Source organism: Condylura cristata, unplaced genomic scaffold (genome assembly GCF_000260355.1).
Source record: "Condylura cristata isolate star-nosed mole 26May11 unplaced genomic scaffold, ConCri1.0 scaffold00045, whole genome shotgun sequence".
Lineage (NCBI taxonomy): Eukaryota > Metazoa > Chordata > Mammalia > Eulipotyphla > Talpidae > Condylura > Condylura cristata.
Window position 1 is genome coordinate 2,024,733 of NW_004567146.1, and position 14,642 is coordinate 2,039,374.

Here is a 14,642-nt window from a genome sequence, read left to right on the forward strand (position 1 = left end):
CACCTTGTATTCTGAAATTTTTCTTTTAAATGTTTTATAGTTTTACATGTTACATGTAAGTCTGTGGTTCATTTTGAGTTAATTTTTTAATAGTAGGGTTTTATTTGCTATTTTTTAAAGATAAATGTGTCAACTTTGTCTTAAGTTTTAGCTCTCTGCCATATCAAATAACTAGTTCAAAACAGCATAACAAAATTTAGGTTCAAGCCTTCTCAAAGAGAAGTAAGAAAATCTTTCATACTTTCATCCTGTAAATTTCCCTTTTCATACTCTTTTTTTTTTGCTCTACCTACAAAGCAAATTTTAAAATATAGTGCCCACACTAAACCCTTCTCAACTCATCAGCCTCTAAAACATTCTATCATGTATTACAAGGCAGTGTTTTTTACAATTGATCTGGAAAATAGTTACATCAAGGATAACTGTAATCTTTCCTAACATTCACATTCTTTTAAACTTTAAAGTTCTCTGAGGGAAAAAAAAAAATGTCCATCCATCTCCAAGTCTTCAAATTGAAATAAAAATGAGATTCTTCTTCCTTGTCCATAGCTTCTATCTGATAATTGAACACATTTCTTAAAGAAAAGAATATCATCTATAAATTGTTCCAAGAATGAAAAATCCTTCCTCTTGCTATTGCTTTCTGCTAAAATTACCTATTTTCATCTACCCCCTCCACAGTCACATCCCAAGGTCAAGTAGGTGAGTTCCCCCAGAGGCAGGAACTCGGTTTCCCTCCACCGTTCCAAAGGCAGAGTCCTGATTTTCCTTTCATGGAGCAATTTTGAAAATACTAATATTATAACCATGCACAACACTTTTAAAAGTTTTCTTAAGGGTTGAGAATCTAGTTCTTGGTCAAAATAATTGAGTCTTTAGAACCAGAGTCCAAAAATTTAAAAAATCACTCTCATTTTCCTTAAATCTTAGCTAAAATTCCCAAGGGCAGGAATATTTAAGCAAAAGCTAAATAAAGCAACTAGCTCCTAAACTTGAAAGAATAAAACACATAGGAAGCTGAGCTGGTCATGCAATGGTAACGACAACTGGTGGCCCTCCCTGGTGGCGCAGCGGGTTAAAGCACTGCATTGAGAAGCTAAAGCCACTTCTGCATGAGTTCGATTCCCGCCTGCCCCGGAGGTGACCACATGGGCGGCAGACCTCTTCTGACCCGCCCGCTGCTCCCCTCAGCAGTGTACTTCGTCGATCTGCCTGTTCTGCTCCCCACTCTTTCTCTGGGGAAGCCTCTCACCGCCCCTGAGTCTCTGGCCTGTACCCCAGTTCTGTATGTACAAATAAATAAATCTTTAAAAAAAAAAAAGACAACTGGCAAGACATAGCTCGACTTGTTGTATTTGTGGACAGCATCTAATGTATGGAGAAGACTTGCTGTGTAAAAGGCGATTCATTTTGTCTCCAAAAACTAAGATGGAAAGAAAAAGCATGTGGACACATAGAGAGATCAGTTAGCTGTGATTTTCTTTCAGCCTGGACCGCCCCTCACCACTATCATTCTTATCTTCCTAGGACTCATATCTCTAGTCTTAGTCAGTAAATATCTGAGAAGTGAAACCAGAAAAGAGAGAAGATAGGGATGACATCACTGGCTAATGCCAAGAAGAGCCAACACTCTTCCAAATCAACAAGCACTTCCAAATCAACAAGCAGCTGAATGAGATATATGCTTTCTGGTAGGATCACTCCTGGCATGTAGCCACCTTGGCTATGCCAGTAAGATGGAAACCACCTAACTTGCAATCCTAAATACAGCACCCTCTGAAGAAAAGCTATAGAAACAGAAAAGGCACCTGTAGCACATGGAATCTGAATAAGTGATCTCATGAAGATCAGAAAAAGACAAATATAAGAAATAATTCATGCACATTTATCAAATAACATCCAAAGGATAGATGCTTTGTATATATTTTTGTTGTCAATTAGTTTATTCTTCAATCAGTAGTAAATGTATGTGTAACCTCTCTGTAACATCCAATACACACATTTCTCCTTACCCTAAAGGACTCATAGTTACAGGCATACCAGAAATTTTTTAAATTATACATAAACATAGTTACAGATATGGGTATATGCAAGTATATTAACTGCAAACTCTCCCTTGGTTTTGGATCTTAGAGAGCCCTTGATATTTGAGACATAGAGAGAGAAAACACCATACAGGCTGGGTACTCTTGGCAAAGCTCACATCAATCCATTTGTCTTAATCTTCATACTCTGTTTGCCACAGTGAAGATATACAAAAAAACTGAGAATTCACTAAAGAGCTAAAGATACTAGAGTGAAGCTGTTGAGGTTGATGCTGATTTCCTTAAGCCAAATTAGGGACAGTTTAAGAGATTAGCTCAGAGTTTAGAGGATTCAGATTCACTCTATTATGTTCAAGACCAGAATGCTGAGCCTTCTGTTATTTGTATCCATGAATTAAATGACTGATATCTGATAACTGACAAACTTTTAAACTCAAATAGAAAGTAGATAGTAAGGTCTGAAATATGCATGCAAGTCAAATAAGCACAAGTAATATGAGAGAGAGAGAATATTCTCTGTTGGACAGGAGTTACATCCAACAGTTAATGGCAGGAAAGGAAGTGAGAGCGTAGGCAGGAGTCAATAAGGATTAAGTTTATAATTTGGGGGGCCATTCTCTACCAGAGCAAGTAATTATTAAAACGACCAGCTTCATATACACTGCCCAAGGTCACAACCCATTTCTGCAGCATAGAAATTGCAGAACTTGAGTTACTGCCTGAGTCCCTCTGCATCCTACAGAAATAAAGAAAAGCGGGGGCCTGCCTGGTGGCCTAGGGGTTGAGTCTCAGCACTAACACCTCTATAGCCTGAGTTCAACCACCAGGGAGCTGACCCACATGGTGCAGCAGACCTCTGCTGTCTCACCCACTACTCCCCTCCACAGTGTATTTCAGTCAATCTACATGTTCTGCTCCCCACTCTGTCTCTGGTAAATCTTCTCAGCTCCCACACCTCTGGCCTACACCCCCATTCTTCTACACAAAAAGATAAAATCTTTGGGGGGGGCACGGAAATAGAAGAGAAAATCGGTCTCCTGGTAGTACCAGTAGGGCTGAAAGGAACTGCAGCAGGACTAAAAATTCATAGCTCCTCGCCCTTCACTCTCAACCAACTGGCCAGTAATAACCTGCCTCACCCCACAACTGGGAAGCTGAGCCGAACCCAAGTCTGTCCCAGCCTCACCAAGGCAGACAGAAGTGTCTCTGCCCTCAGCAGCCACAGAGCAGCATGTGCGACGTGCTTGCTCACAGTGAAAGGTGCTGTTTTTGATCTTAAATTCAGGTCTAGATGTTTGACTTGTGCTGTACTGGACACGTGAAGCCTCTGCAGCAGTAAGAAGCTTCTGCATCAGAGCGGGAAATATAAACTGCCTGTGTTTGGCTTGTTGACACGGTTGGAAATCCTAATCTGACTGTTTAGTCTTTTTGTAACTTAATTGATAATTATATCTGAACATGTACATGAGTAAGCTGAACTGTAGGACAGTAATGATGTAACCATTTACCATCTTCACCAATGCATCTAAGATGGCTTGTAAGCTTCATAAGAAATACAGTCAATTATGATGATTGTGACTTCAGAGAACAGTCACCCCACTTTTTTGTATAGCATATGCTTTTCTGTCTCCAGTCAAAATTCTGAAATATGCTAACAGATCTTCCTTCCAGACAGGAAATAAAACTATTCATTCTCAATCATCATAACTACTTCACTGTACTCCAAGACATTGGTTTCTGGGGAAATTTACACTAGATAAAATTCCCTGTCTGCTTAAAGCTATCTCAGCAAGTTTTCTGACTGACAAAATTTGTCCAGCTGCTCATGTCTAACAGTAATCAATAGTAAATCTGTTCTAGAAAAATGTTGCATCTCATAGTCAAAAGACCGGCCTTCTCAGGCATTACTTATTCTTTTTTTTTTTTTATGATTTATTTATTTATTCATACAGAACTGGGGTACAAGCCAGAGGTGCAGGGGCGATGAGAGGCTTTACCAGAGACAGAATGGGGAGCAGAATAGGCAGATTGATGAAGTACACTGCTGAGGGAGCAGTGGACAGGTCAAGAGAGGTCTGCAGTGCCATGTGGGTCACCTCCGGGGCTGGGGATCAAACTCGCACTGAAGCGGCTGCAGCTAGCTTGCAGTACTATGTCCTAACCCACTGCGCCACCAGGGAGGGCCCCGGCCAGCATTTCTTATTCTTATATGAAAAAGGCAACCATTCAAAAATTTCAAGTACCCCTTCATGTACCTGCCGCAGCTGCTGGGCTCAAAGGAGCATGTGGGAGCAGCACCCCAATAACTATATTTCAGTAGCTTGAAGTTGGTGCCTGATTTCACTCGGCATCGATGTGTCGACTTACTATGATTCAGAGGAGACTGAGTGCAGAGGACTGAGCTGCTTCCCACCTACTGTGTGCTGCCTTGTTTTGAGACTCCTTCTGAGTGTTTCTTGAAAAGCTTTTTAGAACGAGTGTCAATGGGGAGTTGAGTTGAGCGTTCTGCTGCAGTAACTGAGCATAGAAAACTTGTCTTTGTTGTGGAGGCTTCTGCAGAAATCAGATGATAAGGCCCTGGTTTGGTTCATGAAATGTTTGTATACAAAGTGCAAGATTCCTGGGGGTTTTAAAAGTTAAAACATCTTGGTAGCGGGTAATCTCATGACAGGACATAATATTCCCATGAGCGGTTCTACAGTCTGGAGAAGAGAGGAGCTTGTCTGACTGACCTAAGCTTGGGATCTCTTTATCACTGACATCCACACGGTCCTGCCCGCAGAGGGGTTCCCAGCCTCAAGGGCTTTTAGGAGTTAGACCTGAGCCTGGGTGCTTTTCCTGCAAAGGCTAAATAAAATTCAACGCTGTTGGAAGATTACAAAGCAGTCCTCGCAGGACTGCTCCACCTGCACCCTCTGGGTTGGTGCTCAGCTCCAGCTCTCCACTGATGCGCTGAGGGAAGCAGCGACCTCTGGTGGCTATTCTTCAAAGTGCTGCTTCCCCCCATTTCTTCCTAATAGAAATTGAGGGGTTATTACATGAAAAGAATGCTTCTCAGCCTAGAAAGTCCTTTCTACTCTCTTCCAATCCTTTACCTGAGTTATGTCTATTGTGACTCCATCAACTTGTCGCCTCATAGAAGAAGCATTACCTAATAAATTTCTCAAATATTCTGTGGCTGAAAGATTGTTTTCCCCCTGACCCATTATGGACAATGCATTAGCCAAATGGTAATAAAAAATATTGTTGTAGCTGTTCTACTTATGAAGGTAGAGTGCTATAAAAATTGACCTCCAAACTAGAAAAAATTGATCAAATAAGTGAGGCAGTAATTTTTTTACCTTAGACTACAAGCAGCACAGAGATAAGGAAAAATAAATGAGGCCAGCCCTCTCTGGGCCCAGGCAGCTTCCTATGACAGTTTCTAAGCAAGTGTGCTGGGAAGATTTACCAAAAGTAGCACAACTGTCTCATGGTGTTGATGAAAAAAAAAAGGAGTTTGAGGATCTGGAAGCACCTAGAGTTTGTGGAGCAGTGCACCAGAGAGAGGAGATTGGGGACTACCCTGGGATGACTTTGAACCTTTTCCTGAGTATTAATGTGCACACATAACAGGAAACTCCCAGAAAGGATCTCCTAGGAGGTTCCTGGCCCGTATGTAAGGAGTGTTCAGATGAGGGCAGCCATATCCTTTCATCTTCATGAGGAGTAAGGAAGCTTCCTTAGGTAACCTGATTCTTGAAATGCCACGTTTTAATTTCTTATCACATAATTATTTCAATCCAACTAAGTATTTTCTTTTAGAAAATCAGGTTCAGATGCTTGATGTTATTATCCAGGTTCTACTTATCCAAGAAGTACATATATAGTATATATGTTATTTGTTTTACTAAACAACTGAGGAATGTGTTAAAGGCACTGTTTGTTCAGTGTTTGTCAACGTATGTAGCTGGCTTCCTTGATAATTATTTGTGCCAGTGAAACAACCTAACAAAAAATTGAAAGGGGGCATGTTCATAGCTTGCTATTTCTTTAAGGTTCAGTTTACTTTGTGCAAGGTGTAACTGCATTATAATAAGAAGTCAGGCGTGATTCCCCACTTGCATAAGTCACTGTGAGGTATCAGGACATTTTGCTGCTGCAGGCAGCTGTGCGACATTCTCATACGGGCCATGAAGGGCAATGTCAACATCACACCAGAGGCTAGGATTAGCACAGTAAACACAAAAGTAGTCTTCAGATGGTAGCCACCCGAAGTAGATTTTCTCACCAATTAAAACTGACTTTGCTTTAATTCTTACTAGCTCCGGGTACAGAGGAGGGCTATCCACTGGCCACTTTCTCTAGCTGAGCAAATCCAGCTGCTCCTCTACTCCGTGCTCAGCATCTGTGCTGGGAATTCTCAGTCATCAACAACGTGCAAAGCTCTGTTGAACACACATGAGACACGATTCCTATCTCAAATTGCTTTCAGTCCAGGGAGGAGCAGATAAGTAAAACAAATCCTGATCCCTGCTTACTCTTCCAGGCAGGTAGAATGTCTGCAAACAGATGGCTGATGTGCTCACCACTGGGCTAGTAAAACCTGCTCAGATATCTTATTTCCAGGGGTTGGATTTACTCTTGCCTCCTCCACCTCCCTCACGCTTTCTTAACTGATATCATTTAACCTGTGATGCTCGGGTGTCTGACTCCAGGGTGTCAGGGAAGAAGACACCATTGCTGCAGGTCTGGGAGACACACACCTTTATCCTCCCTTCACCTCACCCATCACCTTCATCCTCTCGCCAGCTTCAGAAGGATTCAGTATCATCTAGTATTTGGAATCAGGTGAAATTTCACATTAATAAATCTTGAATTTAGTAAAAATGCATTTCAAAAATAGTCAGTTCTTCATTGTGCCTAAAAATTGAATAATATGAGGAGTGATCTCTAAAGTTTGATCTATTTGAACCTTATTTAATTGTGGTTCTTATTATTTTGTTTTTGTATACAAGAATTGGGGTGTAGGCCAGAAGTGAGAGGGGTGAGAGACAGAGTGGGGAGCAGAACTGGCAGATCTTCTGAAATACACAGCTGAGGGGAGCAGAGGTGAGACAGGAGAGGTCTGCTGGACCACAAGTGTCACTCCCTGGTGGGGGGGGGGGTGGAATTCTTGCTGCAGTGGCTGCCAATGGCTTGAGACTATAACCCCTGTGCCACCAGGGTGGTGCTTAGCTGTGGTTCGTGAAGCCCATGACCAGACCTCCCATCTCCTTTAAGCCTTTCTCAGTGAAAGCCTGGGGTGTGGCGGTAAAATGAAAGCTGCCCTGACCTTGGAAGGACTCTTCTTCCTCGCCACCCCTCAAAACTAAGCATTTGGGGGGATGCTGTGATGTTTCTTCTAAAAAACCCAGCTTTTGGGGGCCCTCCCTGGTGGCACAGCGGGTTAAAGCACTGAGAAGCTAAAGCCACTTTTGCATGAGTTCGATCCCCGCCTGCCCCGGAGGTGACCACATGGCACAGCAGACCTCTCCTGACCTGCTTGCTGCTCCCCTCTGCAGTGTTCCTCCATCTGCCTGTTCTGTTCCCCACTCTGTTTCTGGTGAAGCCTCTCACCGCCCCTGAGTCTCTGGCCTGTACCCCAGTTCTGTATGCACAAATAAATAAATCTTTAAAAAAAAATGCAGCTTTTGCTGGTATACATTTATCAGGTATTGAACTGAGTGGGCACAATGTTGAAATAAAATCACTCAACCCTACACCACCACCAAATGCCCACCCACACCACCACCAAATGCCTTGGCCAGTGCTGCCAGAGCACTGAAATACAGGTCCATTTCAAAAAATGCCTGATCTATCTGGGGTGATGGCTAGAACCTCGTCACCAGGAAGACCTTCCAGCCAGTGTAAGAACTCACTGAAAGTGCACTCTGCCCTGGTCTGAATGTACTGCTCAGCCACGTCACATTTCTGAGACTTGGTTTTTAATCTGAAAAATAGTCTTCTCTGTACCTGGCCTTGCTCACAGCGTTATTATGCATAGTAGATGACATAATGATAATTTATATGGACATACATGGTGAAATTAAATCTTACAATTGTAAAATTAAATGGTACAGCTGAAATATTTAAAAAAAAAAAGAAATAGTTATCAGAGGCAGTCACTTGTAGCAATGTTACAGGACAAACCACAGGCCGCCTGCCTGTGGGGTTCACTTAAAATTTAATTGTTCTGCAGGCACACACAAAAGGGTCACTAATGGGTTTATTTACAAAAGGGGAAAGGAGAGAAATACAAGGTAACTAGAACATCCTACCAGCTCTGCTGACTTGGAACTCCAGTAACACACTGACGCGGTCCTTAGAGAGAGCGTAGAAAATGGCCCCTTAGATATCCCCCAAAGTCCCACAATGCCTGGTTAGCTCTGCCTTGGGTCCTCACAATTCTTTCCTTGAGCTGCTGGGAATTGTAGTTTTCCAATGACTGGAGTAGGGGGTGGAATCCTGAAAGCTGGAGTAGGGGGTGGAGCCCACAAGACTCTGCAGAGTTCCTTTAGGACATCCTTTCCCCATAACATAAGGAGGGAGAGACATTGCAGGTGAGTGACCAGGAAACTCTTCATTGAAGCAAGAATGTTCTGAGATGAAGATTGTAGGGCTGGGGGACAAAAGGACAAAAGGAATGGGGCCAGACGCTATGCAGGGCCGTGAAGGGAGCACAGGTGTCTCTCCACCTCACTCTTGGGTAGGACTTGATCTGGAGAAGCAGGAAAGTCATGACAAAATTGTTGAAGCCACGGAAAGTCAGTCCAAGAGCTGCAACCTTATGATTTTAAACCAAGAATAATCACCGAAGGTTGTTAAAAACAACAACATGGTGGGATAGACACCATGTTGTTGTTTTTTTTTAAGAGATGAAGCATTCTATGGGATAAACTATGGGGAGAGAGACTGAGTGACTCATTCAGAAAACCTGGTGTGATCCACCAGTGGCCTGAATTTGGGCCAGTAATCAGCAGATGGAAGTTCAAGATCCCCTAGTAACACACTGGATTCTTGGAACTGAGAACACTGCAAATATGTTTTGAAAATAGGCAAGTCTTTTGGTTGGACAAGTATTTATTAAGCATCTGATAAATAAGGGCACAGTGTGAAGAGGCATTGGGTATGTGAAAATGGAGTTTATGTACGTTCACAGAATTTAGTTAATGAATATAGATCAAATGTCATTGTTTTTAAACTTTGTTGAAGTGTAATATGCATTTAGAAAAGCGCACAAAACTTAAGTGTAGAGCTTGGTGAGTTTTCACAAAGTAAACTCATTCCTGCCAGTAGCAGCTGTCGGAGACTTTGTCCCCGATCACGGATTATTGGGGGGTAGAACAGGCAGGGTCTCAAAGTGGGAATGGCGTCGGCGAGCGGAGATTCCTAGAAAAAGGGGAAAAAGGGGGAAAAGGGAAAAAAGGGGAGCGGGTTCAAGGATGACACGGGAATGGGAGTTGGGTGCAAGTCTTCCTGTTCTGTCTTTAGCAGAGGTTTATTTTACACACTTCAGGCAGGCAGAGGGATGACATTAGCATATGAAATGGGCTGAGATCACAATCACCTTTTTGCTAAGAACCGTCTGGGGTCTTTTTGACCTTTAGTTGGGATTATAACATTTTTAAAATTAATCTATCAAGGTTAAAACAAGTACATAGATTCACAAAGTTTAAGACTAATATTACTATATTTACTACAGTGAAGATTAACCAAAATAAAGTCCCTGAAAACCTGATTAGCTCTGCATAGGGGACTTGGGTGAATTTCCATATCCAAAGACTAGATTGTAGGAAGTTTGAGTGGTTATTTAGAAACTGAATAGAAGGCTGTGTGAGATAGAGTGATAAGATTTGGGTTTTCCTCAGTCTGGCGGTAAGAGAGACTTTGTAGAAACCGCCATTTGTTTTTATTTATCAGCCAGTTGTTTAATGACTTTTGACTTCAAGAGGAATTTCTCTCCCTGGTGCAGTACTTGCTTGTCAGGGCCAGGTAGCCCCTCCTGAAGCTGAGGCAATCCAATTGTAAGCTGAAGGTTGCTCAGAATATTTTGATATTATGATTATACAAAAAAAGGGAGGTCATAACATAAGTTAGCGTGGAAAGTCTGATTTTTCAGAGCATTTCCCCTCCACCCATATCGTGTCTGTCAATAGAGGTTGCATAGCTTGTGTCAAGCGCCCACATTGAGAAACAGCATTACCAACACCCAGTAGCTGCCCTTGAATTCTCTGACACTGTCTTCTCATAAAGTTGACCATTGTCTCCACTCTCTTAATTCAACAACTTCAAAAATCAGTTTTGCCAATTTCTTTTAGCTTCCTTTGTGTCTGATATTTCCCACTCAGTAATATTTGTGGAATTCATTCTACATTGGGCACGCAGCAAGTTATTTATTCTCATTGCTTTGTACTTATCTGTGAAATTGCTGATGAATACCTGGGTTTTCTAGTCTTCAGATTTTACAATTACTGGTGCAATTGTAAACTGTTTTTATTCCCATAAATGTCTTATGAATAGGCATATGTCATTTTTTGTTGGGCATAGACCTAAAAATTTAGCTGTGGGATCACTGGGTGTGGCTGTGTTGACTTTGATAGGTATTGCCAGATGAATCTCAAAGTTGTTGGCACACCCACTACCCCCAGCAGGATATAAGAATGCCTGCTGTGATAGTCTAGAAACACTCTGTGTTGTCCTTTTCATTTTAGCCATTCTGTTGATGGGGTAGTTACATATATGAATTTTCAGAACCCCAACACACAGTATCAGGTGGTTAGTACCAAGGAGGGTTAAAGAATGATAGGAAGTTTCCTGGAAGAGAGATGACAGCAGTTTTGTGTTTGGGGTGGAAGCAAGGCTCTGTAAGGGAAGGATGGTGGTGCACCTTCTCCAGGGCCTCTCTGCCTTGTCACAGCTGTGCTTATAATTATGGAAAAAGAACAGTTTCTGTCTAGGCCCCAGCTCCTAGGCTGCTGACAGCAAAAGAGATATCTCTTTTACCCATTTACCTTCTAGATAGTGTGGTACCATGAGGTGTCTGCAGGACTTTAGCATGTAGAAATGGAGAGAAGTTACCCCATGCAGTGGCATCATTTTAGCAGAGAGGTAGCCGCGTGTGTGAGCACCTGCACTCTCATCAGTGAGAGGAAGGGGAAGAAATTGTCTCACGACTAGGGGTGGATGATACGTTCTCTGAGTTCCTTGGACCAGATTAAAAACTCACTTCATTTCCATCTCAGGCTTGCACTTAAGCTGGATGTAGTATGAGAATAGCCTTTTTGCCAATAGTCACCTCATATCAAGGAAAATTAATTTATCAGTGAGTCATATATCAGGTATATCAAAAAATATTTACATGCTCTTAAATATATGGGGGGGGGGGCTTTGCATTACCTGTAGAGATGATTTAGTGTCTCACAACTTATCTATTTGTTGGATATTGCTTTGGGGGGGTAATGCCACTTCATTGTTAGCTTTTATCTTGATATATGGAACTTGGCTGGGCATTTATTTCAATAGTGTGCAAGGCAGACATGGAATCATTTTCAAGGTTGGTGTGAATATTGATCATGTCTTAGAGCAATTCTTCTTTGCTCTGTCAACACCAAAGAAAATGTACCTTAAATTATTAAGTTGGGGGAATAAAGTGGCCTAGTCTGTGCCCATAAAAAGAACAACTTTTTTGTGTTAAACCTCAGCCACCTCCCAGTCTTGGTCAAGGGGCTGGTGGGGGCGTGCAACAGGGGTGGGCTGCTGTGAATGTGAGTGTTTACCAAAGGACATCTAGGCCTCCCTTGGGTGACTTTCCAGGCAGTGGCAAGATGTCTTTTCAGTAAGTTTTGGTTTTCTTCCTGAAAACATGTCAAGGAGCAGCTTGATGTTATGAAAAAAGTGCATGATTGAGAGTCTGATGCAGGCCCTGGAGCCAAGTCAGCCCTTGGCATTGATCATAGTCATCACGGATCAGGCCTCTGCTCTGTCACGGTGCCATGCAGAATGACATACATGTGAGCCTGTGTTTATGTAACTTAATTGGAGCATATATACACTCAGTCTTCACTGAAGGTCAGTGAGATGTCCTTGGGAACCAGGTTATTGAATAACATCCTTTCATCCATTGTCCACTGGAATTCATTTGTTTCTCACCAACATTATATCAAAGCAAATTTGAATAAAGTGACAATATTTGGAGTTTAGCTTCATGTGTATATAAATATATAATATATACAAGTGTACACAAACATGTAAATATGTAACATGTAAACAGGAAGAAATTGAAGCACAGATAAAGAATAAGTAAAAAGTCACACTGCCATGGAGGATATGGTCCAAAAGACGACAGTTTTGCATTTTAGTTGTATTAAGGATAATTTCAAATGGATACAAAGGTATACAGAATGGAATAATGAAATTCCAGGTATCCATCACTCCATTTCACCACTTATGAACTTATGGTCAACCTTGGTTCAGTGATTCTTTCACCTACATGTCATCATCCAAAGATTTTCTTTTTAACTCCATGTTCACCCACGTTTCCCAAGCGAGAAGATTTTTTCCTTTTTGTAGCTGAGTAGCATCCCATCATACCTCTGAACTGATGAATAAATATGCTTGAGTTTCTCAAAGGTGCATACATTGAAATTGAAAGGAAAAAAATAAGTTTGAATAACTACATTACAAGAAGGAATGTCACTGTATAATTTTAAAATATGAAAGTTAAGTTTAGAACTAAATAGCCCAAGATGGTATAATTAAAAATAAATGCATAAAGATTAAAAATCATAATCACATCACCAAAAGAAAGTAGCCTGACAGAGATCATTTGAGAATCATTTCAAATCTATTCTGTTGTGCAAGAAATCATTAGTATAATTATGGGGGAAATTCTAGCTTAAAAAATTCATTCTCATCATTGAGGAATGATACTATCAATGAAAGACATTTTTATTAAAAGTAGATGAAAGCATTCACATAAAAATAAATGCTTCTGGAGATTTAACAACTCATCAACATAATCACCTATTTGGTCTAAAGATAATTAGATCATTTCCCACCTCAATAAAGCCAACACAAGATTGATAGATTTTCGTGTTTCCCTGCTTTGTTCCATAACTTTTAATGTGCTACATATTCTACCTTATTCTACTCTAAAGAAAAGAAGATACCTATGTTTTTGTTTTGTTTTGCTTTTTTAAGATTTCTTTTAGTTATGTGTACAAAACTGGGTTACATTCCAGAGGCTCAGGGGTGGCGAGAGTTTTCACCATAGACAGAGCGGGGAGCAGAACAGGCAGATGGACGAAATACACTGCTGAGGGGAGCAGCGGGCGGGTCAGGAGAGGTCTGCTGTGCCATGTGGATCACCTCCAGAGTGGGGATCGACTCATGCTGAAGTGGCTTTAGCTTCTTAGTGCTGTGCTTTAACCCGCTGTACCACCAGGGAGAGTCGTTACCTATGTTTTTAATGAAGCATCCATACAGGCATTCCTTATGAACTGAACTGAGGTTTCTTTATCAAACCCCCAGCTATGCTGACAAGTCCTGCCTCTTCCTGGCTGTGATGGAGTCTCCCCCAAGGGCCCTAGTCATGCTGAGGTTTTTGTGGGGGCCCCAAAGGCACCCACATCACTGTGGTATCTCTCAGAGCACAGAAATACACTGCCGAGTCCCCCAGCTGTGAAGCTGTGATGGTGAGGTTGATGGAATTGTCATTTCTCTTGAAGTCCAGAGAATACTGGTCCTTTGTTTCTCCTTGTTCATTATAAGCGCTTTGATGAATAAGGAAAGTCATTTGCCCACCTGGTGGTTGTTTGTACCAGAATAAATAATAATTAAAACCTTTAACTTCATAATCACAGCGCAAGGTTGCTGCCTCCTTCTCCACCACAGAAACTATAGACTGGGGTTGAGTTACTTTCTGGGTCCAACTGTTTCCTGCAGGGAAGAGAAAAGAAAGACCAATCCCATATTTGTACCCATGAGGCATGAAGTGTGAAAACCCAGGGGTCTGGTTCCACTGTCCTTTAACCCTCCTTTTAAGTCTGATCAAACAGTGAAGTTCTGCTCTTCCCCACAACCTTGGGAACCATGAGGAGGTCTGTCCTGTGCCTTGCCCTCCTTACCAAGACAGACAGCAGCTATGGCTGCTCTCAGCACATGGGCGATCAGCATGTCGGTGTTCTTCCTTGAGTCAAGTGTCCTCTGTTCTATCTCAATTCTCTACCCTGTGCTCAAGAGGTATAGGCAGAATCACTGGGCCGTGTGAGGCTTCTACTCCCATACAGGAAACAGAGTCGGCAGATATAGGACAAGCCTACCTGTGTCATGTCACGTGCTTCCTGTCAGGTGGGAAATGCTAGATTCTGAGCACCTGTTTTGTCTAATTATAACTCATCGGACATGAAATAAAGGGAGTTAAAATTTACGCATGTTTTGCTCAGTGAAATAAGCCAGAAAGAAAAAGAAAAATACCAAATGGTTTCACTCATAGCAGGAGCATAAAGGACTGGGGCGCGGGGGGGTAGGGGGGGAGAAATAATAATGGAACAAGACATTTTATGGGGATGAAATGGG

At 41.9% G+C, this 14,642-nt stretch overlaps 1 gene segment (V, D, J or C); it reads right to left on the reverse strand.

Moving 5' to 3' along the window:
• Nucleotides 1-13,650: 13,650 nt before the first annotated feature.
• Nucleotides 13,651-14,240, reverse strand: LOC101630258. The segment is given in 2 exon segments: nt 13,651-14,003; nt 14,192-14,240. Coding segments are annotated over 2 exon segments (402 nt in total).
• Nucleotides 14,241-14,642: the final 402 nt, after the last annotated feature.